At 44.7% G+C, this 25,668-nt stretch overlaps 1 protein-coding gene across 1 annotated transcript in view; it reads right to left on the bottom strand.

Moving 5' to 3' along the window:
• Positions 1-25,668, bottom strand: part of MALRD1 (MAM and LDL receptor class A domain containing 1) — a 2,679,189-nt gene that overhangs the window by 1,805,617 nt on the left and 847,904 nt on the right. The window contains exon 18 of the mRNA XM_078663745.1: positions 21,791-21,901. Within this exon, the coding sequence (XP_078519871.1) occupies positions 21,791-21,901 (111 nt within the window). The remainder of the gene's footprint in view (positions 1-21,790; positions 21,902-25,668) is intronic.

The raw sequence follows: 25,668 nt of genomic DNA, 5'->3' as shown, positions 1-25,668 counted from the left end.
AGCAGTTTAAAAAAATGGTCCTAGGGCTCAAAATTGCCCAGGAGGGCCCTCTTCTATTTAAAACATTTAAAAAAAAGAAAAAGTCGAGCCCTAGGGAATAGGGGTCCCTGGGGCCCAAATTGGTCCGGGAAGGGGGGCCACAAGGCTCCTCTTCCTCTTCCTAAAAAATACCAACAACAAAAAATACAACAGAAATCCGCATGGGCCTCTTCCCTTTAAATACATTTTAAAAAAAGTCCAGGTCCCAGGGATGGGTCCTGAGGCTGAAAATGGCCCAGGGAAAGGGCCCCCCTTCCTTTTAAATACAAATTAAAATAATATAAAAAAAGAAAGGCTGGGCCCCGGGTGATGAGGTAGCGGGGCTGAAATTGGCCCGGGAGGGGGGGACACAAAGCCCCTCTTCATAAAAATTACAAACAAATAAATAAAAATAGAAAACAACTTGCGGGAGGACCCGCCCTCTTTCTCCACCAGTCTGCAAATGCACCTTCTGGCATGCTGCTGGTTGGGAGATAAAGTGCCCTTCACTGCTGAGGGTCCACCACTCTGCAAACATGGCTATTGGTGCACTACTGGTTGGCGAATTAGGTCCACTTTACTCCGAAGGGATCTTGGGGGCCAAGAAGCCCTCCTGGTACCTCCTGTGAGGCCTACACAGTGGGAATCCTGAGAGCAGGTCAGAAGCCTAGCCCCCTTTCTCTACCACTCTGCAAATGTGACTACTAATTGAAAAAACATAGAAATTCACTGAAAAAACCAAAGGTATACAAATCGGTCCAATGGAAGCAGTGTTTGCCCTGTCCAGCCCAAACTGCCAAGTCAGGGCGTCCCTGAATCGGAATTCTAGCAACCTACGACCGGTTTTGACCAGATAAGCTAGTAGACTGCCTTTTTGTAAAAAAGTATCACCATTATAGGCATTGACTGACTTGGAAAAGAGATCAAAACCTCAGATTCTTCCTCTGAAATTTTAGAGCACCTGTAAGTCTCTGTTCACACACAAAGATAAAATTAATTCTGTCCAAGTTATCCATGCCTAACATTTTGGTAGATTGACCTAATGACGCACACAATTTGTGTGGAACTACAAAAACAACATGCTTATTTTTAAACAGTCTACAATGTAAAAATCTCATGGCCAGAATCACAGAAAACGGTGGCAGTTTTTGCTCCATAGGTCTATCCGTGTTCTCCATGTAGGGTCACACTTTCAAGTGCTACACCTAATATTTCACCACTTTCCCTAGCTAATGTGTCACTAAGAGATAATGGACCTCAGTGAGAAAAAGGTATTCTAGCTTATTTTATCAATGCATGCATAACCTTAGCTAGGTGTTCATATTGCAGATGGTGCAAAATGAACACCATGGAAGAGCTTCCCATTTACTGAAAAGTAAACATTATTTTTGCCTAGAAGTGCCAGGTCACAATTTTCGCCACTACGCATTTCCTTGTCCATAAGTAGAAGCTTATTTTCTTCATGTACAGACACATACATTTTCCTTATATTGACAGATCCAGTCTCCCATATGCCTGCATCATGATCAAGTGAAATGAATCGCAACCTTAGTGGTAATGTTGACTCCAAGATTCAAGTCTTAATTATTAGCATGCCAGATACGAACATCATATTAAGGAGGATGCAAGCATTGTGTTGGGTATCGACTGTAATATATCAGGGGTGCACGTAGTGACAACAAAGACGACCATAAAAGGATGTCCACCATCATTACATAAGTGGCATATATGTTGTATGGGGTGGAATAAAATTAGATCAGGGCTATTCAATATATGTTCTGAATCACCACTATTATGCTATGGTGACCCCTATTAACTCATGCGTAGCTTCGATTGGGCCAAGAATGCTAGAAATGGTCATTATAGCAGAGCCGTTATCATGGACATGCAGTCATCATTGTGTCAGACATGGGTAACATTATGACAATCATTGTGACCTGCTTATGTCTGTGGCTCCATTGGTAATACCACGGTTAGCCACCCAAGATATTGCCAAGTAGAGACATAACCTATATAACATACAAACACATCAACATGTAAGCACTTTACCCTCTGTTTGTCTCAACAAAACATGCGTCCTTTGCTGATGTGTGCTTAAACACTCAAAAGATGCTAGAAGGAATGCTTGTGAATAGTCTAACCTCTGGCATTCACTTGGGGTAGCATTCCAAGCAAACTATGGCTTAGAATGCTACCACTAGTGATTACCAGTGGTTGGACTATTTGCAATGCATGTGCTCGCTCCCGTTCAGCAAAAGATAGACAATTGATGGACAGAATGCTGAACAAATCAAAACATTCACCCCCAGTCAAGAGATCTGGGTTAAATCCATCAATATTTTGCTCACCATGCCACCCCAGTTAAGACCTGGCCATATGCAAATTAGCCTTGACCCTGTGCCTCATAGGAACAGTCCATCCCAAACTGCCAAGCCAGGTCCTCCCTGGACCAGAAACAAGCCTTCTAGGACCGGTTTTGGGCTTTCAGCCCTCATCAGCCAGGATAGCTTGATTCCAGTAGCACAGTCAGCCCAGGACCCACGTCTGGGCATACCCGGCGCAGTTAGGGTGAGAAAGCAAAAAACACACAAATGAATGGACGGAATGCTGAACAAATCAGACCTTCACCCCCGTTCAGTATCACACTTTTGCTCTAGTGTTGCAATGCATCACCTGCCCTGTACCTGTGTTGCTTTGACAGTATAGTTCTGCGTTATCTTCATGCTTACACGTAGTTTATCTAACAAATCTGGGGCCGTAACCGAGTGAAACATCAGTCAGCACTGTAGCATGCAACATTATGGTTGCTACATTTTATTTAATTAATAACATACACAAATTCACCAGACACTACCACCTGCGAAAGGCAGATTATTTCTCAGATAGGTAACCCAAATTCAGTATTGTTCGATAAATAGTTTAAATTTTTTGCTCGCGCATGTAATGACTTAATTCCTGTGGTGGCATAAAAATTGAGCGGAACCTTGAGTTACGATTAATAACAATGATTGGTAACAATGGACGCAAGATCACCATCCTCGCTAACTTCTTTTGAGCAGCCTGATGTAAATAAAGAAGTCAAGATTTAAAAAAAATTATATATTACTTTGCATCTGATTGATTTTGTTTTTACCCACAACAGATTTGTTTTTGATAAAAAAAATATAAAAATACAAAAGGCAAATCTGTTCCACGCTAATAGGCAGCAGTTATGAGCTTTCCACATCTCATTAAGGGATGGAACAGCATGCATGGCAAATAAAAGGTTATGACTTTAGAGTGTCTGCTGAGATCTGGTTAAGTGTGTTAATAATATTTTATGAATTAGAAAGAAGTAAAGCTATGTTAATATATTTTGTGGACTATCTGAATGACAACCTTTATGCCATCAAACTAAACATTAATATGAATCAAAAAGGGATTGCACTCCTAGAAAATTTTTAAATTGTTATACTGATGAAGGTAATACTGTTAAATTGAGACATCGGAAGGAACAATTTGCAAATTCAAGTCTGAATTGCACATTGCATCCCTCTTCCTCTTTTAAAAAAACAGAATCCCTTATGGTCACTATTTACTTGTAGGAAGAAATTACCGGACTGGAAATAAATATATTCTTAAAAAATACTAGCATGTCCAATCGGATCATTTACCAATTTTTTATGCCGAGGTCTAGAACAAGAAAAAAGTTACCAAGAGTGACACAAGAATTTACTTTCCGGAGAAACTAAGAACCAGTCTAATTTGCTTTTGTAGGACATACACTCCAACATTATTTTAAATTGTAGTAATGACCGCTGTCATATTCATTTTACATAAACATTGTCACATGCTTATATAAAGTCAGATTTTGATTTACCAAAATCACAACAAAAACTATTAGCAGGCTTCCATACATAATAAATGAACTTGCACAGCGTAATTTTGTTTCACCTAAACAGACAGGTAGGTCCTAGTCAATTCCATTCCCCGAGGAATTATTTAGCTGTGCTGTGTTAACAGTAAAATATATAAAATAATTCTACACAGAAATATGATAATGCTTAGTTGAATAGATGACAGATGTCATTCAATAATATAATTTTAAATGTGCCTGTCAACTTGTCTTGCAGTGCACATATAAGAAATTATATGTTGGGAAAAAATTATGGTAGGTAAGAAGAAGCAAATTGACCTATAGTTATATCATACTCATTTCAGGAAGCAATTAATAAAGATAACAAACTGTGTGTATTTTTGGATTACCTAAAATTTAAATTGCGCACAGAAAGGGATATTTTGAGTAGAATTGTTCGTTTGAAGAAGAAAAGTAAAAAACAATAGTATATTGTGCCCAACAAAATATTAATTTGTCTCATTTCAAGTCAGTATATGGTACGAGTATTTATAAAGGGATAGCTTAGGACTGTAAAGAATAATGATATACGATAATTAAAAAATATTGCATTTAGCAAATTGTATACGAGGTTGAGGCAGTGCTTCATTAGAGCAGATGGGGACCACCATCACTCATTTTTGAGGACTGGCACTTATTTTCCCTTACCAGGTATTGTTGAGTGCAAGAGAGGGAAAAACATAGGGGTATATTCACAAGAACATGTGATAACTACCGCAAGAGCACTGTAACGCAACTTTCAACATCACAGCCCATAGCGGGAAATCAACTCTTTGACAACGTGGAATTCACAACACAGCAGTAGCATGCGATAGTCTGCCGAAACCGCGGACTGTGTCCGCGATACAACCATCGCGATGGAGACAAAAACACAAACCACAACAACAAAAAACCTGCAGTGGGCCAAAGCGCGATGAGGAAATCATCGATAAGCAGAGCCAGGCCTGCAACACACACCTGGCAGGCGGGAAAAATCACCATAAAAGTAGAAAAGATACCCAAACACAAACTGACCAACACCCAAGCAGCCGGACCAGGCGCAGAGGACAAGCACAACCCACAAGCACCCGGACGACCAGCCCGGGACCTCAGGGACAGGGAAGGGGATGAACAAGAAGAAGAGGAAGACGAAGTTCAATCCGCAGGCGAACAGGATCATAGTCACGGAGGTGATGGAACACCATCAACAACTGTTCGTCCCCTCCAACGTGTCATTGGGAACTAAAAATGGAATCTGGAGGGACATCGTGGACAAGTTGAAAGACGTTGGGGAGCACAAGATCCCAATAGACGAGGTCAAGAGGCGATGAAAAGACATCAAGCGGAGGACCAAGGAGAAACTCTCCGCCAACCAGAAGGCAACAGCGCAGACTGGAGGTCGGGGCCCGGTGCCACAGCTCCAGCTGGATGACATGGAGGAGCTGGTGTTGACAGTCATCAGTGTGGAGACTGTGGCCGGAGACGGGGGATCAAACACTGCTCGACAGGATACAACACAACTGCAACAGGATGAGTCACCACCAGGTACTGGGGGGACGGGTGGAGATGGGCACAATGGCACACATGCACAATCAAGCAGAACACAGTGCACACCCACAATGACTCTGGGTCCTCGTCCAGATCTACAGACTGTCACAATGTACAATGCCATGCTGTCTCAATGTCAACATGCACCTTGTGGCTACATACATGTGGACATATTGTAATACACCATCTCCCCTTCACATCGCAGGGGCACCATCAACACCTCCTGCAGAGCAGTCCCGGGCACTCTTTACTGATGACAAGGAGGACAACTCCAGCATCAACACCTAAACCATTCAAGACATCATTGACCTCATCCGCCACTCACCTCCAGGATCAGGGGAGCCCAGCTACATCGAGGAGACCCCACCCACTACCCAAAGCACACAGCAGGAGGCACCCACAGCCCTGGCACACCCCCAGGAACAACACATGGCCTTCCAACGCCGTGTGCTGGAGTGCCAGAAGGAGACCGCAGAGCAGGTGCGGTTGGGCTTCGGCATCATGTCAACCAAACTTGATGCCATCCTTGGGTGTGTAGGCCCTCTCCATGGTCTCTAAGGAGCCCTGACTTCCATCGCTGGAGTCATTACGTGGAGAGAAGAACACCTGTCCACTCATAGTGGCTCAATCGATAACAGCCGTGAGCTGGCACACATGCAGAGGCTCATGGAGGACATGGTGTGGATGGAGGCGGAAAGGATGACAGCCACTGCTGCACCTCAGCAGAATGTTGCTGGGATCTACCATGCCCTGCAGATCCTCATCATGGCATTGCTGCCACAAAGTGTGGCGATGATGAATGCTGCTGCCCCTACACCATCCACATCTCCGCCCCCTGGTGTGTATCTGCCACCCAGTGCGGCATGCATAACCACTCCAGCATCTGAAGTGTCAGTGGCACACAGTGCGGCCGACAATACACCTCCGGCCCCGGAAGTGTCAGTGGCACAGAGTGCTGCAGCCGGTGCAGCAACACCCACAGGTGGGGCAGAGCACACATCCCGGGATGAGGATGTAGATGGGCCTGTGATCAGAAGGACTCAGTAGCATTCATTTCCGCCAGCTGGCCTGTTTCTGCTTGGTCCCGCACATGGCCTCATGACCTTCCACTGACCCCCGATTGACTCACATGGACTCACCTTGGACAACGACATGGACTGTCACATCCTATTTGATGACAAATGTGTTACATCCTAAGTTTTACATTTACATGTAATCAGCCTAGGTCCTCCTAGCTGCTCAGCCAGAGTGAAAGATGGTAACGGAATATTGGTGTGCCTGTGATGCGTGGAATGCCTGGGTGCCTGTGTGGATGAGTGGTGACAGTTGGAGATGGGCTAAACAGCTAGTCAGGCAGCACCTGGTGGGGCTGCTGTAGGAGATGTAGGAGCTGGTACAAGGCTGAACTGAGATTGATGCTACCTTGACATGGAACCAATAAAGAAGACTTTGAATAAGACTACAAGGCTTCCAGTTTCTCAGTGCGCAGGGTACAACATTTTATTTGGCAACGAGCGGACCTGGACTCAAGTGTACTTAAGGACTTAACAGAAACCAAGAGGCTACAAAGAAACCACTGTAGCCAGCGAAACTACAAGAAAAGGAAGCAACTACAGGAAGCGCTATGGAGTTACAGGCAAGGCAGCCCCACCAGTGTCCATGGCATCGGACGGCCCCAACCATTGAGTGTGTCCTGCCTGATCTTGCTCCATGGACTTGACCACAGGTATGTTAAGGTATGAATGGACTGACTTTCACCCTACCACTTCCTTTTGTATCTACCGTATGGATAGATCTACGGCGTAAAAGGATTGTGGCTATACAAAGGCGAGTTAAAGACTAACTCTGTGAATGTATTCCCATGTACCACACAGGAGCGGTGTGGTTATGCCAAGTTTGGTGTCTTCATTACGTATGGAAAGCTGTAATTACAGCTGACATCTGACTCTGTGATGGGACTTCACATGTGCTACACCGCAACGGTGTGGCTCTACACTTTCTAAGACAGCGTCAGTGAATAGTGTTTTTTCAGTGCTCACAGATTGGAGTGTTTTCACAGTTGTGCACACTACATTGTGTCTGCTCAGGATCTATGGAGTCTAATCAATCACCTAGGAGTGGCTGCACAGATGTGTTTTATGGTTTAACTCAGAGGATAGACGTTGCATATTTGTTGCAGTCTGATGGAATGAATTGAAGTTTATTCAAGCTTTTTCCATGTATCACGGATATTTGCTCTGAAGTTTTTATGGCTATTCTCTGCCTTTGGACATTTGACAGTTACAGCGTGTACTTACACGATGATTTTACAGGTTTGCCATACTTCTACATGTTTTGATACTCTGCCATTACAAGGTCTTTATCACTCGGTTTCAACATGAGGGGACTATCACGGTGAGATCTATATTTTTCCATTTGATTTTTCTTCAAATACTATGGCTTAATTACACAAAAGTGTGTGTAACTGCTTTGCTACGCATTAAATTTAAAATAGACCTCGCGCACCTTACCGTCCTGTTGGTATCACGCATAGCTGCTGTGTACTCTTCTGTGATGTCCTGGGGCCTTCGGAGCTGCAGGCTGCTTCTGGACGCTTCATTGCAACAACGCGCTGCGAGCCTCCCGCCCGGTGCCTCCTGCATGCCACCATATTGAGTTTGTAATTGCAAACACAACAGTGATGGACAGAATGTGGATCAATGTCACACATTCACCCCAGTCCAAAGATCTGGGCCCAAATCCATCGTTTTTCCACTCCACACCACCCTGGGTTAGACAATGGCGATATGCAAATCAGCGCTGACCCTGTGCCCCATGGGAACAGTCCAGTCCGAACTACAAAAGCCATGTCCTTCCCAGAACGGAATCAAGCATCCGAGGACCGGCCCGGTTTCGAGGTAACACCTCTCATCAGCCCGGCTAGCTTGACTCTAGTGGTGTGGAGTGCCTGGGACTCACGTCTGAGCATCCCCAGTACACTTAGAGCGGTAATTGCAAACACAACAGTGATGGACAGAATGTGGATCAATGTCACACATTCACCCCAGTCCAAAGATCTGGGCCCAAATCCATCGTTTTTCCACTCCACACCACCCTGGGTTAGACAATGGCGATATGCAAATCAGCGCTGACCCTGTGCCCCATGGGAACAGTCCAGTCCGAACTACAAAAGCCATGTCCTTCCCAGAACAGAATCAAGCATCCGAGGACCGGCCCGGTTTCGAGGTAACATCTCTCATCAGCCCGGCTAGCTTGACTCCAGTGGTGTGGAGTGCCTGGGACTCACGTCTGAGCATCCCCAGTACACTTAGAGCGGTAATTGCAAACACAACAGTGTTAGACAGAATGTGGATCAACGTCACACATTCACCCCAGTCCAAAGATCTGGGCCCAAATCCATCGTTTTTCCACTCCACACCACCCTGGGTTAGACAATGGCGATATGCAAATCAGCGCTGACCCTGTGCCCCATGGGAACAGTCCAGTCCGAACTACAAAAGCCATGTCCTTCCCAGAACGGAATCAAGCATCCGAGGACCGGCCCGGTTTCGAGGTAACACCTCTCATCAGCCCGGCTAGCTTGACTCCAGTGGTGTGGAGTGCCTGGGACTCACGTCTGAGCATCCCCAGTACACTTAGAGCGGTAATTGCAAACACAACAGTGATGGACAGAATGTGGATCAATGTCACACATTCACCCCAGTCCAAAGATCTGGGCCCAAATCCATCGTTTTTCCACTCCACACCACCCTGGGTTAGACAATGGCGATATGCAAATCAGCGCTGACCCTGTGCCCCATGGGAACAGTCCAGTCTGAACTACAAAAGCCATGTCCTTCCCAGAACAGAATCAAGCATCCGAGGACCGGCCCGGTTTCGAGGTAACACCTCTCATCAGCCCGGCTAGCTTGACTCCAGTGGTGTGGTGTGCCTGGGACTCACGTCTGAGCATCCCCAGTACACTTAGAGCGGTAATTGCAAACACAACAGTGATGGACAGAATGTGGATCAATGTCACACATTCACCCCAGTCCAAAGATCTGGGCCCAAATCCATCGTTTTTCCACTCCACACCACCCTGGGTTAGACAATGGCGATATGCAAATCAGCGCTGACCCTGTGCCCCATGGGAACAGTCCAGTCCGAACTACAGAAGCCATGTCCTTCCCAGAACGAAATCAAGCATCCGAGGACCGGCCCGGTTTCGAGGTAACACCTCTCATCAGCCCGGCTAGCTTGACTCCAGTGGTGTGGAGTGCCTGGGACTCACGTCTGAGCATCCCCAGTACACTTAGAGCGGTAATTGCAAACACAACAGTGATGGACAGAATGTGGATCAATGTCACACATTCACCCCAGTCCAAAGATCTGGGCCCAAATCCATCGTTTTTCCACTCCACACCACCCTGGGTTAGACAATGGCGATATGCAAATCAGCGCTGACCCTGTGCCCCATGGGAACAGTCCTGTCCGAACTACAAAAGCCATGTCCTTCCCAGAACGGAATCAAGCATCCGAGGACCGGCCCGGTTTCGAGGTAACACCTCTCATCAGCCCGGCTAGCTTGACTCCAGTGGTGTGGAGTGCCTGGGACTCACGTCTGAGCATCCCCAGTACACTTAGAGCGGTAATTGCAAACACAACAGTGATGGACAGAATGTGGATCAATGTCACACATTCACCCCAGTCCAAAGATCTGGGCCCAAATCCATCGTTTTTCCACTCCACACCACCCTGGGTTAGACAATGGCGATATGCAAATCAGCGCTGACCCTGTGCCCCATGGGAACAGTCCAGTCCGAACTACAAAAGCCATGTCCTTCCCAGAATGGAATCAAGCATCCGAGGACCGGCCCGGTTTCGAGGTAACACCTCTCATCAGCCCTGCTAGCTTGACTCCAGTGGTGTGGAGTGCCTGGGACTCACGTCTGAGCATCCCCAGTACACTTAGAGCGGTAATTGCAAACACAACAGTGATGGACAGAATGTGGATCAATGTCACACATTCACCCCAGTCCAAAGATCTGGGCCCAAATCCATCTTTTTTCCACTCCACACCACCCTGGGTTAGACAATGGCGATATGCAAATCAGCGTTGACCCTGTGCCCCATGGGAACAGTCCAGTCCGAACTACAAAAGCCATGTCCTTCCCAGAACGGAATCAAGCATCCGAGGACCGGCCCGGTTTCGAGGTAACACCTCTCATCAGCCCGGCTAGCTTGACTCCAGTGGTGTGGAGTGCCTGGGACTCACGTCTGAGCATCCCCAGTACACTTAGAGCGGTAATTGCAAACACAACAGTGATGGACAGAATGTGGATCAATGTCACACATTCACCCCAGTCCAAAGATCTGGGCCCAAATCCATCGTTTTTCCACTCCACACCACCCTGGGTTAGACAATGGCGATATGCAAATCAGCGCTGACCCTGTGCCCCATGGGAACAGTCCAGTCCGAACTACAAAAGCCATTTCCTTCCCAGAACGGAATCAAGCATCCGAGGACCGGCCCGGTGTCGAGGTAACACCTCTCATCAGCCCGGCTAGCTTGACTCCAGTGGTGTGGAGTGCCTGGGACTCACGTCTGAGCATCCCCAGTACACTTAGAGCGGTAATTGCAAACACAACAGTGATGGACAGAATGTGGATCAATGTCACACATTCACCCCAGTCCAAAGATCTGGGCCCAAATCCATCGTTTTTCCACTCCACACCACCCTGGGTTAGACAATGGCGATATGCAAATCAGCGCTGACCCTGTGCCCCATGGGAACAGTCCAGTCCGAACTACAAAAGCCATGTCCTTCCCAGAACGGAATCAAGCATCCGAGGACCGGCCCGGTTTCGAGGTAACACCTCTCATCAGCCCGGCTAGCTTGACTCCAGTGGTGTGGAGTGCCTGGGACTCATGAGCATCCCCAGTACACTTAGAGCGGTAATTGCAAACACAACAGTGATGGACAGAATGTGGATCAATGTCACACATTCACCCCAGTCCAAAGATCTGGGCCCAAATCCATCGTTTTTCCACTCCACACCACCCTGGGTTAGACAATGGCGATATGCAAATCAGCGCTGACCCTGTGCCCCATGGGAACAGTCCAGTCCGAACTACAAAAGCCATGTCCTTCCCAGAACGGAATCAAGCATCCGAGGACCGGCCCGGTTTCGAGGTAACACCTCTCATCAGCCCGGCTAGCTTGACTCCAGTGGTGTGGAGTGCCTGGGACTCACGTCTGAGCATCCCCAGTACACTTAGAGCGGTAATTGCAAACACAACAGTGATGGAAAGAATGTGGATCAGTTACCATATTGAGTTTGGCAGCATCACACCTCCGTCGGAGCCTTCAACGGAGTCAAGCGTAATGCATTATTCTCTGCCAAACCCTTTGTTTTCTAATAAAGTTTTACAAAATTTTAGAAGGAGGGAATGTTGCGGTAGTCTGTTGATCACAAATGGATGGAGTGTGGCGATATTGCTGTGTTATTTTGCCTGTTGGTCAACTCTTCCATCTGTCATCGTGTGGAAAGCATGTTAAGTAATCAGCATCCTGTGGCCTCAGTTGTTTTTTCAGCGTTTATTCCTTCGTGTTCTAGTTGGGCGTTTTGAGGTACTGTTTAACATTTCAAGTCTCAACAGTTGTTCTTTATGGAGTCTCATTCTGCATATGGACACATGCTATTACTGAGTGCTTGTAATTATAACGTTCCAATGCTGTGTATTTTAAATGTTTAATTTTGGGGGGTTTACATCTGGGCAGTTTTAGCTCGTGTAATATTATTTGTGTCTCCTTCGTAAGTCTGTTCCTATTTTTGCTGTACATTTGTGTCACAGTTTTCGTGTTAATATGCAGTGATGTGGCACATGGTCTAGTCTGTTTCTTATGGAGTTTGGACATTACTTTTTCAAAACTACTTGGTCATTTCTTAAAGTGTAGTTGTAGTTAATCCTGTTGCATTGGAGCTCCTAACCTATTAGTACTCGGGTGAGAGGTCACTCACCGGCGTGGCTTTACAAGTTTTTCTTATGTCATCAGTGTTTGATTCTCATGTATTGCTCAACAACAGAGCATATTTAGTCTTACGGTAAATGCAGTACAGTTTGCTTCATTTTAAGCTTAAATTGGGGATTTTACATTTACTGCTTATTAGTTTGTAGTGATGTCACAATTTTTATGCTGTTTATTGTTGGGACTTCCTAGTCTTCTGGTGGGTGGACATCACACGTTATCCCTTACATGAGAGTGGTTCTGGTCTTGGTGGGTGTTTTCCCACCTCTATGTGTTGTGGTTATGTTACATATGTGGTTTGGTGTCGTGATCAATGTATGTTAGTCGTCTTGTGTTGCACGCTTGGTCACATGTGTTGGCAAGTCGCCTTGAGCTGCACTTCTTGTCTGTTAGTATGTGTGCAAGTCGCCCTGCGCCTCACGTGTTGTCCTGTGTAAGGCACCCTCTGCTTCAGATGTTGTTGAGTGGTGACTAGTTAGAGATGGGCTGAGCAGCTAAGCAGGCTGCCCCTGGTGGGGCTGGTGTAGGAGATGTAGGAGCTGGAACAAGGCTGAACTGAGATTGATGCGACCTTGAAATGGAACCAATAAAGAAGACTTTGAAGAATAATACAAGGATTTCAGTGTCTCAATGCACGGGGTACAACACAATGACACGGCGACCAGACTGCGGACTGCACTCCTCCTCTTCTGCAGTACTGATCATCTCCGGATGGACTCTGGCTGGCCCTCCACTGGCCCATATTGTGTTGTGTATTCGCCAGTGCCCTGTACTGCTCTAGGTGCAGAACTGCACTGGATGTGCAATAAACATCCGGTGATGCACTGCTGTGTCATGTCTTTCATTATTCATAAATGTATGTGTGGGTGAATGTTGGGACAGTGATATCCCTTGCTTCAATCCTGTGGGATTCAAGTCAGAGTGTGCTGCATACCAATTTGTGTCACGGGTCCTGTGGACACCACAACAGGGACACACACGCATCCGCCACTATCTTGTCCGGACATGGACTGAACAACGCCCAGTGCCCATAAGTCATATTTTGCAAGCCCCGCGCTGTTCCGGCATACGGCAGGCCAGACCACTCTTCTAACGCTCCCAGGGGGGGCCTTATTGCTACCCGTTGCAGGCGTACCTGCTGGTGGTGTTAAGGTCACTGGTCTACTTGTCAGCATTTCACAGTGTTGTTGTAAAGTTTCTTCTTATTTATTTATTTCATTATAGATAAGATCTTTTAGTGACATGGTTTTAGTTCTAGAATAGAATTTACTGACCGTGGCTCTGGACTAGATTCCTGTGTTACTTGATGAAGAGCCTGCTGTCAGTTGGGTGGATGAGCTGTTTATCCTGTACAACTTGAAGAATAAATCCACCTCTGAAGAGATATGGTTTCCTGCCTTCTCATTATATGTCAAGAACTCACTTTTTAACACACAGCCACTCCATGAGGGCACGTTTGCACGCACACCACACCCATCCAGCACAGGCATCACAGGCCATGTGACCCTGCTAATATAAGGGGCCGACAACGTCACATACCCCTCTGCCATTAATGACTGGGTGACGAACCCGAGGCCTTGAGGCTATCACGGGCCTACCACCACTGGACGCTGACTGGGGTTGAACAGAGTTTGTGGCACACGCTGCATTGCATCCGGCAGAGGCACCCCGCCCAGGACGGTGACTTCGGGTGCACAGAGCCATTGGCACCTTAAGCTGCTGAGCAGGTGTGCAGCCTGTGATGACAACCCGTCTCAGCGGTCCAGACTGCTTAGGATTTGAGTGCCTTGCTGGACCACAGAGTAGGCCGAACCAGCTGGCTGCACGGGCCCACAGCCACGTGGCCGCGCTTGCAGGATCACAGAGTTAGTGGCACTCATTGGGCTGAGTGGCTGTGCAGGCTGCGATGTTGCCGGGTGCCCTGGTATGTCCTATGCCATGGTGTAATCAATACCCAGCACCAGACATGAGATCTGGTGGCCTGCGCAGCGTAGCTGCATTGTGTGGAGTAGGGGTGGGCGGAATTTGCATATTAGCGCCACACAAAGCTCAGCGAAAAAGTAAAAAATCTCTGCGAGCACGCAGAGTTCCGCGAACACACGGAATTGCTTGTTCCGCCAGTTGGCAATGCTTTTCCTGTTTGCAAATGCTGTTTGTGTGTTCAGGGGGAAATATCTTGTGAACACGCTTTTTGGAAGCGCGAACTAGCAAAAAATTCAGTTTAGCTGCAGATAGTGGAATTTGGCAATTCCGCGTTCTCTGCGAAAAGAAAAATTATCTAAATTCCGCAAATTGTGCGAGAAGAATGGAAATTTATCGCCCAGGTCTAGTTTGGAGGGTGCCAGGTCCGCGGGCCCCAGGCTTGTGGCTTGCAGTGGCGTGTGGTGGGACCTGCTGTCTACACGCCGGTGGCGGAAGGTGAGCAGAGAGACCCTGGTGTGCAAGGGCGGGCATGTTCCGATGGGCAGCGGGATGGGGCTGGATGCCTCTGCCTGGGTGTGTATGGGCGGATAGGCGATGTTGTCTTGTGAAAGTGTGTGTCCTGTGTCAATCATGTATCTGGACTCTGTTTCAGATGACGGCTCTGACTCTGATGTGTGACTTGGTGTGCTGCTATACATACCGGCAAGTGGTTGGAGACACACCGGTGGCAGCAGGGCCAGGGTGCGCAGGGTCGGCACTCTCTCTCTCCCCCCTCTTCTTCTCTCTCTCTCTTTTACCCTCTCTTCTTCTCTCTCTCTACCCCTCTCTTCTTCTCTCTCTCTCTCGCCCCCTCTCTTCTTCTCTCTCTCTATCTTGCTCTCTCTCTCTGCCCCTCTCTTCTTCTCTCTCTCTCTCTACCCCTCGCTTCATCTCTCTCTCTCTCCCCTCTCTTCTTCTCTCTCTCTCTCACTGCCCCTCTCTTCTTTTCTCTCTCTCTCTACCCTTCTATTCTTGTCTCTCTCTCCCCCTCTCTACTTCTCTCTCTCTCCCCTCTTTTCTTCTCTCTCTCTTGTTTTCTCACCCTCTCTTCTTCTCTCTCTTCCCCTCTCTTCTTCTCTCTCTCTCCTTCACTCTCTCTCTGTCCTTTGATGTGCGCAGGACACACCTTCTCATCATGTTTTTTGTCTTGCAGGCTGTGACCTACGGATTGTCCCGAGGGGAGCCACCATGTGTCTTCATTTCATTTCAGTGTTCATTTCAATAAAGTTTCATTGTTTGCTTCGAAAGTGACTGTGTGATGCTCATTTCTGTGACGACACGTGCATGTCACCAGTTGTGATTGTGCGACATCAGGTGGAATATTTCGTTCATGTTTAAGTGTAGCTGATCTTTCATGTCTTTGGTCGGGAGGGTGCCAGGGAGGAGTGGTCCTGGGGGTGGTGTCGGTGGGTGTTGTGGCTCTCTTGGGTGTCCGTGCTAGATGTTCAGTTGCTCCATGGCATCTGTTTGTCCTCAGGTGTGGCTGTGGGCTGGGCTCTCTTTTGTGGTGCAAGCTGTGGTCTGACTTTACACCAGGTCAGAGCAGGTGTTAAATTCCTGCTGCTAACATGCCTTATTGCGTGTTTTTATGTTCTTATCACCGATCTGCCTGGTCGTTGTGAATGTTGAGGTGTCGTATTGTCGTGGCTTTTTACATTGGAACGCCTACTCTGCATCTCATTAGCGATAGTTGCGGGGGTCCTCTGTAGTGATGTTTTTTGCGGCTGCTATCGCGGGAAAACTGGTGCTGTGGGCTGTTAGCACCAGCTTGTTGATTGGGGGGTACATTTTGCATGACTTTGGCTGTGATAAAGTGCTGTTAATTCGGCCATAGCTCCTTGTGATTATGCCCCACAGATTGGAAAAACAGAGAAGGAGAAAGACTGCAAAAGCATCTCAAAGGGAGAAAGCAGGAACCTGCAAACGTTAGATAAAAGAGCATGCAGTGTCTGGTAATGGATTAGAGACTACCAGCCTTAGTTTTTGGTGCACCGATGTTTAATGGCACCGGCCGGGCTTCTGAGCAAAGCTTCTGGCACCGCCACTCTTTCTTTCTCAAATTGAGCACTGTGTCTAGGTGTACCTATCAAACACAGGGCATTCTTCCCAAAAGTGGTTTGTAATTGTATTTTAATACAAACACATTTTTTATATATTTTTTTTATATATTTTTATTGGTATTTACAGGATACACAATGCAGCTACTGACAGACATATAATTGCACATTCTTGGTTAAATTATCGCCGTTTACTTAAAAACACAAAACAAACATATAACATAGAACAGAAAGCGTCTGGTGGTTGCGATTGGTTTAGACAGAGTAGAGCTTTGGCCCTGGATATTATACAGCGATTGTGTCTTTGTTTGGTATGGAGCCCTCCTGATATCTATTCTCTTCTTCCATGATGGATGTTGTGACGCGCTTTGCCTAGGGTGGTTTGAAGGTGTCCATGTGTTGTTTTTTTTTTTGTCCTCATATATGCCACCAGATTTTGTATGCTCTAGATGGGTCTCACTGTCGCCTTTTATACTGACATTCCTGAAGCCGCCCCGGGGTCAGTATCTAGCTGACAGAGATGTCCCAGAGGTGGGTTGTTTCCTTATCCAGCTCCCCTGACTTATGATGGAGTGCTTCAGGCCAGGGGAGGACAGGACCGACACAACCTCTGGCATAATCATCGGACCGTTTACTTGTTCGACCAGGCCTCCAGTTTTGACCATACATTCTCTGTATTTCCATCGCGACCAACCATGTCCATCTTACAGACTTCCATTATGCAAATCTGGGGGGGGCAACTGACTTCCATTCTTCACATATCTCCCTTCTGGCAATAACCACCACGTAAAAGATAAACTGTGAATGTAAGTTATTAATATTATAGTCGTGGGGTAAACCAAAAAAAAAACCTAGGGGTACATAAGATGAATGTTGATAGTACCTCACCCGAGAAGCCAGCTATCGCTCTCCAGTACTCCTGAATCTCAGGGCATTCCAAAAATATATGCATGTCATCTGCATCTGTGAGTTTACAGCGGGGGCACTAGTAATTATTCTGCGTTATCTTATATAATTTGGCTGGGGTCCAATATACTCTGTAAGCCGTAAATGAATGGTTCTGCCTTAAATTAGCTGGTTTAATAAATTTCTGGGATGAAGAAAAAGAGTCTGACCAGATTTTACTACGCTCTTTGGGGTATTCAGCTATTGTATTCCCCTAGAGGCTCGTCAGTTCAAGGTCTAAGTTACTCTTTTCATCAATAAGCAGTTTATACCAGAATGATACTTCTCTAATCCAGCCCCCCCCTCTACGAATTGCGTCCAGAAGTCCAGTATCTTTTTCCCGCTGTAAAGTCTGGCTTGACCACCATGCAGATAAATGGTAAAATTTAAATCTCGTCAGTAGCCCGTTTGTGAGTAACGTTAAGGAGTTCCAGTCCATGAGGCCTGAATCCACCCATAAATCCCCCCATTTCAGTATTTCAGCTGTTCTCAAGGGCAGTGAGAGCTGGTCTTGAAGACATGCAGGAGTGCCCAGGGAATCCCAGATTGGAGTGTAAGTATGATAATAAGGAATTCCCAATACCTTTCGGATAAACCCCCAGTTTTTAAGTGCAGTCTGTAGGATCTTTAGGCGAACTTTCTTAAAGAATTTCTGGTCGCCAAACTTAAATAAAAAAAAATCTTGGCCATATGGTAAATCATGTAGTAAAGCCTGGAACAGACGGCCCTGTGAGGAAGCATCTAGTATGTTAGCAAGTAACCTAAAGTTTTTAAAGTGGAAAGCATGGCAGTATAGTAGTAAGTCCGGTAGGGCCAGACCTCCCATTTTTAAGGCCCTCCTCAGTTTTTTCCAGGCTATCCTGGAAGATTTACAGGCCCAGATAAAGGAACCAATCTTACCTTGGAGGTTCATAATTTCTTTCAACGGGAAGGATAAAGGGATGGAATTATAAAGAAAGGTCAATTTGGGGAGTATGGACATTTTAATGAGATTAACTCGTCCATATATATTTAATGGTAGATTGCCCCATCTTGTTAATGTTTTAATAATGTCTTTAACTACAGTTTGCCAGCTAATTATAGGTATGTTCTTTAAATTTTGAGTTAAATAAATTCCTAAATATCACATTTTTTGTTTCACCCCCTGGATGGGAGTGTTATTATTCCACCCCATTATCTCTGTCTTCTCCTTGTTGATCTGGTATCCTGACAGTTTCCCAAATTCCTCTGCCAGATATAATAGCCTGGGTATAGCTTCTATATGGTTGGAGGTGTATAAAAGGAGGTCGTCAGCATATAGGGCAGTTTTTAACTCCAAGTTAGCCATCTTAAAAGGTTGAATAACATTATCCTCTCTGATGCCACAAACAAAAGGCTCCATATAAATATCGAACAAAAGAGGAGACAGGGGGAAACCCTGTCGAGTTCCTCGGGATATATCAAACCAGTCAGATAATGCCCCGTTAACCAATACTTTTGCCGTTGGGTTATGATACAATGACTTAATACCCTTTATAAACAGTGGGGGGAACCCAAACGCAGCCATTGTGGCCCGGAGATAATTCCAATTAACCTGATCAAAGGCCTTGGCCGCGTCTATCGCGACCAAGGCTAACGGGAGGCCTTTATCTTCAGCGTAATCTATAGCTCCTATCACTAGAAAAGGTAATTCGTTTAATTGTCTCCCTGGAATAAATCCCCTTTGATCAGTGTGGATTATAGATTGTTTTTATCTTTGCGAGTCTAGTCGCTAAGATCCCGGAATATAATTTCATATATGTATTCAGGAGGGAAATTAGCCTGTAAGATTCTATTTTCTTGGGGTCTTTATTAGGTTTTGCGATTAGTGTTATTGTGGCTTCAGCCCAAGTAGGGGGAGTGCTATGACCCAGGGATATTAAGTGATTAAAGAGTGTTGTGAGGATGGGTGATAGTTGTTCTGTGTAGTCTAGATAGACCTCTACTGGAATCCCGTCTGGACCTGCCGCTTTGCCCCGCTTCATTTTCTTTAATTGGGTTAATACTTCCCCCTCCGTGATCTCACTTTCTAAATATCTCTTATCCAGGTCAGAAATTTGGGATACGTTTTTTTGAAACAGCCAGGTCTCTATCTCTTCTGACTTTGGGTCTTTATCTTCAGTATAGAGGCTTTTCATAAAGCTACTAGCTTCGTCTCTAATATCACCATCTTCCACAATCAAATCCCCTGTCTCTCTCTGAGTTAAAACTTTGATATCATTCCTGGTTCTTTCCTCTCTAGATTTCCATGCTAGAAGGGCCCCACATTTTTCACCATATTCAAAGTTCTTTAGTTTACTGGTCTCCCATTTTTCTTTTATAATTTTCTCGTCGCAGATTTTAAGCTGGAGTTGTAGATCTAGAAGTTCCTTCTCTAAAGCCTCGACCCTCTCGGAATTTGATAAAATTGCACTTTGTAGCTCAGAATCTTTTCTAATTATTGCTGCTAGATCTTCCCTCCTTTTGACTTTTATAGCCTTTCTTTTGTAGGTCATTAGTGAGCTCAAAACCCCTCTCAAGAAAGCCTTATAAGTTTCCCAAACAACCTGAAGGGTAGAGGAGCCTGTATTTATTGCAAAAAATTCTATAGTTTTTTCTTTTACTTCTCTTTTTACCTGGTCACTAAGTAACAATGTCCTTTCCAAGGTCCATCTAGTTTTAAAGGGACTCAAGTTTAATAAGAATACCAGTTCCAAGACTGCGTGGTCTGATATCCCGACAGGTGTAAACGAGAGAGAACTAATGTCTGTGAGGTGCTGATCAACTAAGAAGTGGTCAATCCTTGAATAACGTTTGTATTTTTTGCTGTAGAATGTGAATCCCCGTGTAGAGCTGTATTTCTTCCTCCATACGTCTAAAAGACTAAAATCTTTCATCATACCACCTAAGGTAGAAAGTGATTTGGTGGGGGCATGGTACTTGGCTTTGGAGGTTCTGTCTAATGTTTGATCGAATACCAGGTTAAAATCACCTCCCAAGATTACTGGGCCAGTCGTCCCCAATAAGGCTGTCGCTAACTTAAGAAGCGGGCCGGGATTATCATCATTTGGATCATAGTATACTGCAAACGTATAAGGGATATTATGAATAGATATGGCTTCCACCAACCATCTTCCAGTCTGGTCTGTCTCGTATTTTTTCAGACATATCCCACTATTTGCACGAATTATTATTGTGACCCCCCTGGTTGTTCCCGTCTGCCTAGAACATATAATTTCCTGCACCCACCTCAGTTTCCCAAAAAGTGAACTACAAACTTTTGCCTCTAAATGAGTCTCCTGAAGCAATATAAGATGCGCCTCTGAGTTCCTTAAAAATTCACATACCCGGGACTGCTTCCTTTTTTCCCCCAGCCCATTCACATTCCATGAGAGGGCTTTAAGCTTATGTAGCTTACTCATGACCCGTCTTTAATCTCCCGCCCATCTAAAGCTTTATATAGATGAATTTTTCTGTATATGAGGACTTTTTTGGTGTCCATGTGGTTGTCCAGTTTGGACCACATCGCTCTACAGTGGCATCTACCTGGCGTGTTTCTGAGGGTGGTCGTGTCTGCCCCTCTTAGGAAGATCACCCAGGTGAGCCAGCTTTTGAAGGTGGCCTTGGAGATGTCCTTCAGTTTGTCAAAATTGTTTTTGTTGCCGATGTGAGGAGAAAGTCAAGGAGGTTTTTTAACTACAAAATTCGCAACTTCAAGAAATGAATCCCCAGAAAGATATTAGGCGCTCAATATTCCAGAGGGCAAAATATATTTTAAAAGATGTTTTAGCATTTCATATTTAACTGTATGCATTTTGTCTATCCCCCAAGAAGAGGTTTGTAGAATAGTTTATAATCCTAGTTTATAATCCTAAATCACACAAAAGAGCAATAGACTATTTATTTCAGGTATATCATATGTCGATGTAATGAACTTGTATGAGACTCATGCAAGTATTTTATTATAGCAAAATTGGGCTAATCATAACTAGTTGACTACATGCACATTTAAGCATTGAACATAACGGTATAAATTAAATGAGTTAAAGATGAAATACTCTGTTGCATTTCAACCTATTTTACTGTACTGAAGCAACAGTTACTTTTGTAATAAAATAATTTGCAAAACACTTAAGTTTAGCACTCACTATCTAATATTTCATCCCTATTTATATATCATTTGTGAACATAGAAACTAAGAGTAACTGAAAATAATTGTGTGCGAGAAGAAGCACAGGTATGATTTATGAAGTGTCAAATCAGATTTAACAAAGACAATACTGAACAAATCTTTTAACATTAGAAAAAGATGAGTGTTTTTAAAGTTGCATTTTACATAGGAAAATAACTTGAAATACAAATGTATTAATTCAACGAACCTGGAAATCAGACTTCATTCCTAAAAATACTTCAGCTCGTTTCCACGTTGCTCCTTGCTTGCCGATTTGTGACCAAAGTTCACTTGTTGCGTTTGGCGTTTTTAAAAGTACCTATAAAACATATGTCAGATTTTCAGTAGGTTTCTTTTAAACATTACGGTTCAAGTGTTTACAGGTACAAGTTAGGCACATATACACTGTGTGTTCAGGGTCCGACCGCGAACATCAATAGACCAGAGCACTAAAAGAAAAGTGACCCCCTTTTCAGTGTTCCATAACTAAAAATGCAATGCAATAGGTTTCTCATTTGCTGGAGTTGTGAGATTATCTGCAGTACACTGTTTTGAACGTATGCTGAGGGCATTGTCCTAGGACCAGTTTTGGGCTTTCAGCCCTCATCAGCCAGGATAGCTTGATTCAAGTCCTTCAACTGTTCTGTCCATCAACTGTTGTTATTGCATTTGTCACCCAGAGTGGGTCGGGTATGCTCAGACGTGAGTCTCGTGCTCTCCATGCCACTGGAATCAAGCTATCCTGGCTGCTGAGGGCTGAAAGCCTGAAACCGGTCCTAAGATGCTTTTTTCCAGTCCAGGTAGGACCTGGCTTGGCAGTTTGATCTGGACTGTTCCCATGGGGCACAGGCTCAAGACTTATTTGGCTGGGTTCAAACTGAAATGGCATGGTGAGCATAAAAACGATGGATTTAGGCCCAGATCTCTGTACTGGGGTGACTGTATGACATTGTTCTGTATTCTGTCCATCAACTGTTGTTTTTACAATATAAAGTGCAGCGCCTGTGCCATGGTGAAAAAATTAAAAAACAATACGAGGCGGGTAACAATTAATACAAAATAGGCGGGCACTGTGCTAAAATATAAAGCACAGCACCCGTGCATATTTAAGTTGTGTACATGGTGGCAAGTGAAGCAGGCGCCATGGTAATAACAAAACTAAAAAAAACGAAACTAGACGTTGTGGTGCCACAATACAAAATAAAAGAAGCAGTCCCTAAACAGAGCAAATGAAAACTTACAGCGTAACAAAACCGGTGCTTCTTGTGATTCAATGGAAGTGATGTATTGGGAGCACCAACCAATAAGGAGCCAACAATGAATTCTGACGCAGGAGTCAGCCTATGGTAAGCAGCAGGCGGGATGACATGCTGTGTACTGACTACAACAGGTCTTGCAGATAGTGCATGTGTACAGATGCTTGACCAAAAAAAGAGGCCCACATGTAGAAATCAGGGCCGTTTTGAACTAGAAACATCCAGCTGTATGTGATTTGCAAAGTTGTGGACGCCTACAAGCTTTTGTGGTTGGCTTTTGTGGTTGATGCAGGCAATGTTTGTGGTAATACTAGAGAAAAGAACTGCCCACCACACTATAAAACAGGCCCACAAAAAGCAGCCCAAAAAACCCCAGCTCACACACTGACCTTTAAATCAGCCATTCGGCACTACTTGGTTGTCCTATAGGCCAGTCCAAACTTGTGTGTATTCACAGTGGGCTAGCAAAGCATGGTCTAAACATCAGATGAACAGATCAACTGCTCACCTCAAAATGTCACCAAAGCCACCCAAATCAGCAGGCAGGCTTTATCGACCATTTTCAAAGAAAAATCAGCCTACATAACAGAAGGATCCCCGGGAAAGTTATCTTCAAAACAATCACCAAAATACTGAACAATGGAAATGTTTTATGGCATTTCAATTTCCAAGGGTATAGAAATTCTACAAGATACATCCTAAGTAGCTAACACCACAATTTGGAAATAGGAAGCAATGGTTGCTTCTTGTCCTTACCGAGTTGTGTTTTCTGCAGCTCTTGCACTAAGCCACAGAGCTTCCGAGTTACAGAAAGTGCTTTAGACAGTCCATTATCAAATTTGCACACCGCTTTGGTCTGTGCCACCTAGACATGTTCAAGATATGGTCCAATGTATTCCTGGAGTTGCTGGCATCTGTCTTTCTATGGGTTTTATTTAGAAAATTGGAGATCAATTAGCTAAAGATCAGTCATTAACTGCTAAGGACCTTAGGAGAGTGTAAAGTTAATATTGGGTCTAAATAAAACCCACATATATTCTGCGAAATCTGGTGCCAGTGTGAGGGAGAACTCCTCAAGTAAGACCACTATAAGGGCAGTGTTTGAAAATGTAAATATATAGGGCTAGCAATAGAAAATACTAGTTGCTGATCAGTTTAATGAAGTCAGATAGAAGCCAAGGGACTCGGAAAAGGAAGCCATAGTCATTTATGGGGTGGCAACTGCCTGTAATTTTTTTTAAAACCACAAAATTGCGAGTTAAATGGAGTTGCAGGTAGATTGAGTCGGGCATGAAAATTTACACTTCCAGATAAGTGCATTTGTGCACCTCAGTGACATATCATGGGTCTCAATGGTCTGATCTAATAAGTACCTTGCTTAAGAGTGGCTGCTAACATTTTACCGGTTAACCTAAACTTACTCCTGAACAGAGTAACTGCTGGGACTCTGTGAATGAAGGGAGTAGCAAGAAAATTAAAGCAGCCCCCACTTTGAAGTAAAGTGCTAATGCCTCCAAACAAGAAAAGCAAGTGAGCCGAATCCTCCCTAGAACAGCTTTCTTGTCCCTCCTTCCATGCATCTATCTATTCATTCTTTCTCCCTTCCACCCATCTACTGATATCCAATATTTCACCTTTACATTCTGTCATCCATTCATTATGTCATCCATCATTCATCATTGACTAAAAGTACACATAGAAGCATAGATATAAAAACATGACTGAGTATGAATATTTCAATTCGGTAAACAGCATTAAAAAAAATCTGTTTCCAAAGAACAATAAACTTAATAGGGCATTTAGACAAAACCCTATTAGCTAGCAGCTCTCTAAAAGTCACTGAAAATCACCAAAAAAAGAGCCTTAAACCCAATTAGACTTAAAGTGCATGGTGCATTAGGGAATTGTTACGTCTTTTTCTGAGATGTCATATAGAGTTTAAGTAGCTGGCAACCGAGTGGAAGTTACAGCTCCTAGTTTCTGCCCTGCATATTCTCAAGGCATTATGCCCATCGTCAAGCCCAAAAAGGCGGAACAGAGGCATAATTCAACAAGCACAATGTTTGGTATATGCACCTCAGAAGAACAATAGGTGCTCGTTGTTTTCACTGAGCGACAACCCATGGGGCAAACATTGGAGGAGTTAGCATTGCTCCTCCAAGAGGAGTTAAAGGAGAAGTTGGCAAGATCCCCAGTCTAAATTTAATGTAAAGAAACATTGACATTCGTGTGTTCACATAGTCAATAAAATCTTCAAAGTAAGAACCACAAGACACAAACTGATCTGTTAGACTGCCTAAGGGAGCAGCAGAAATATTTCAGCAAAGAACAACATTGAAGTAGTGATCTTTAATAACACGGTGCTGCTGATCATTGACGTTGTTTGAAGCCAAAATTCTTAACAATCCATAATTTAAAATGGGCTTTCCACTGGATCCTAAGAGAGCCAGTTGGTGAGCTAAAATGTTGGTAAGGCACAAGTTGCCTGGATCCCCATATCCTTGCCCATAATAAAATTGGAATAAGATGGGCTGCGTCTGAAATTTGCCTAACATTTGGATCAAGCCTTAAGGGAAGTAGTGGGGTACCTTTTGGCAACTTCAGTAGGGATCTTAAGAAGGAACTTTCACCTTTGTCTAACACATCAAAATTGCAATATTCCCACAAATCCCCACAAATCTGAACCATAAAGAGTAGCACTGCCCAATATATTTACAGTGCCAGTGACATAGGATAGGAAGAGGCTTTATTTGCAAATCTAACAATTGACACAGCTTTATGCTTAAAGGACACCGCTTTTTCCTGTCTGCGCTAACCAACTTGTGCAGTC

Source organism: Lissotriton helveticus, chromosome 10 (assembly GCF_964261635.1).
Source record: "Lissotriton helveticus chromosome 10, aLisHel1.1, whole genome shotgun sequence".
In the NCBI taxonomy this organism is placed as follows: Eukaryota; Metazoa; Chordata; class Amphibia; order Caudata; family Salamandridae; genus Lissotriton; species Lissotriton helveticus.
This window is presented reverse-complemented; position numbering and strand designations above follow the sequence as displayed.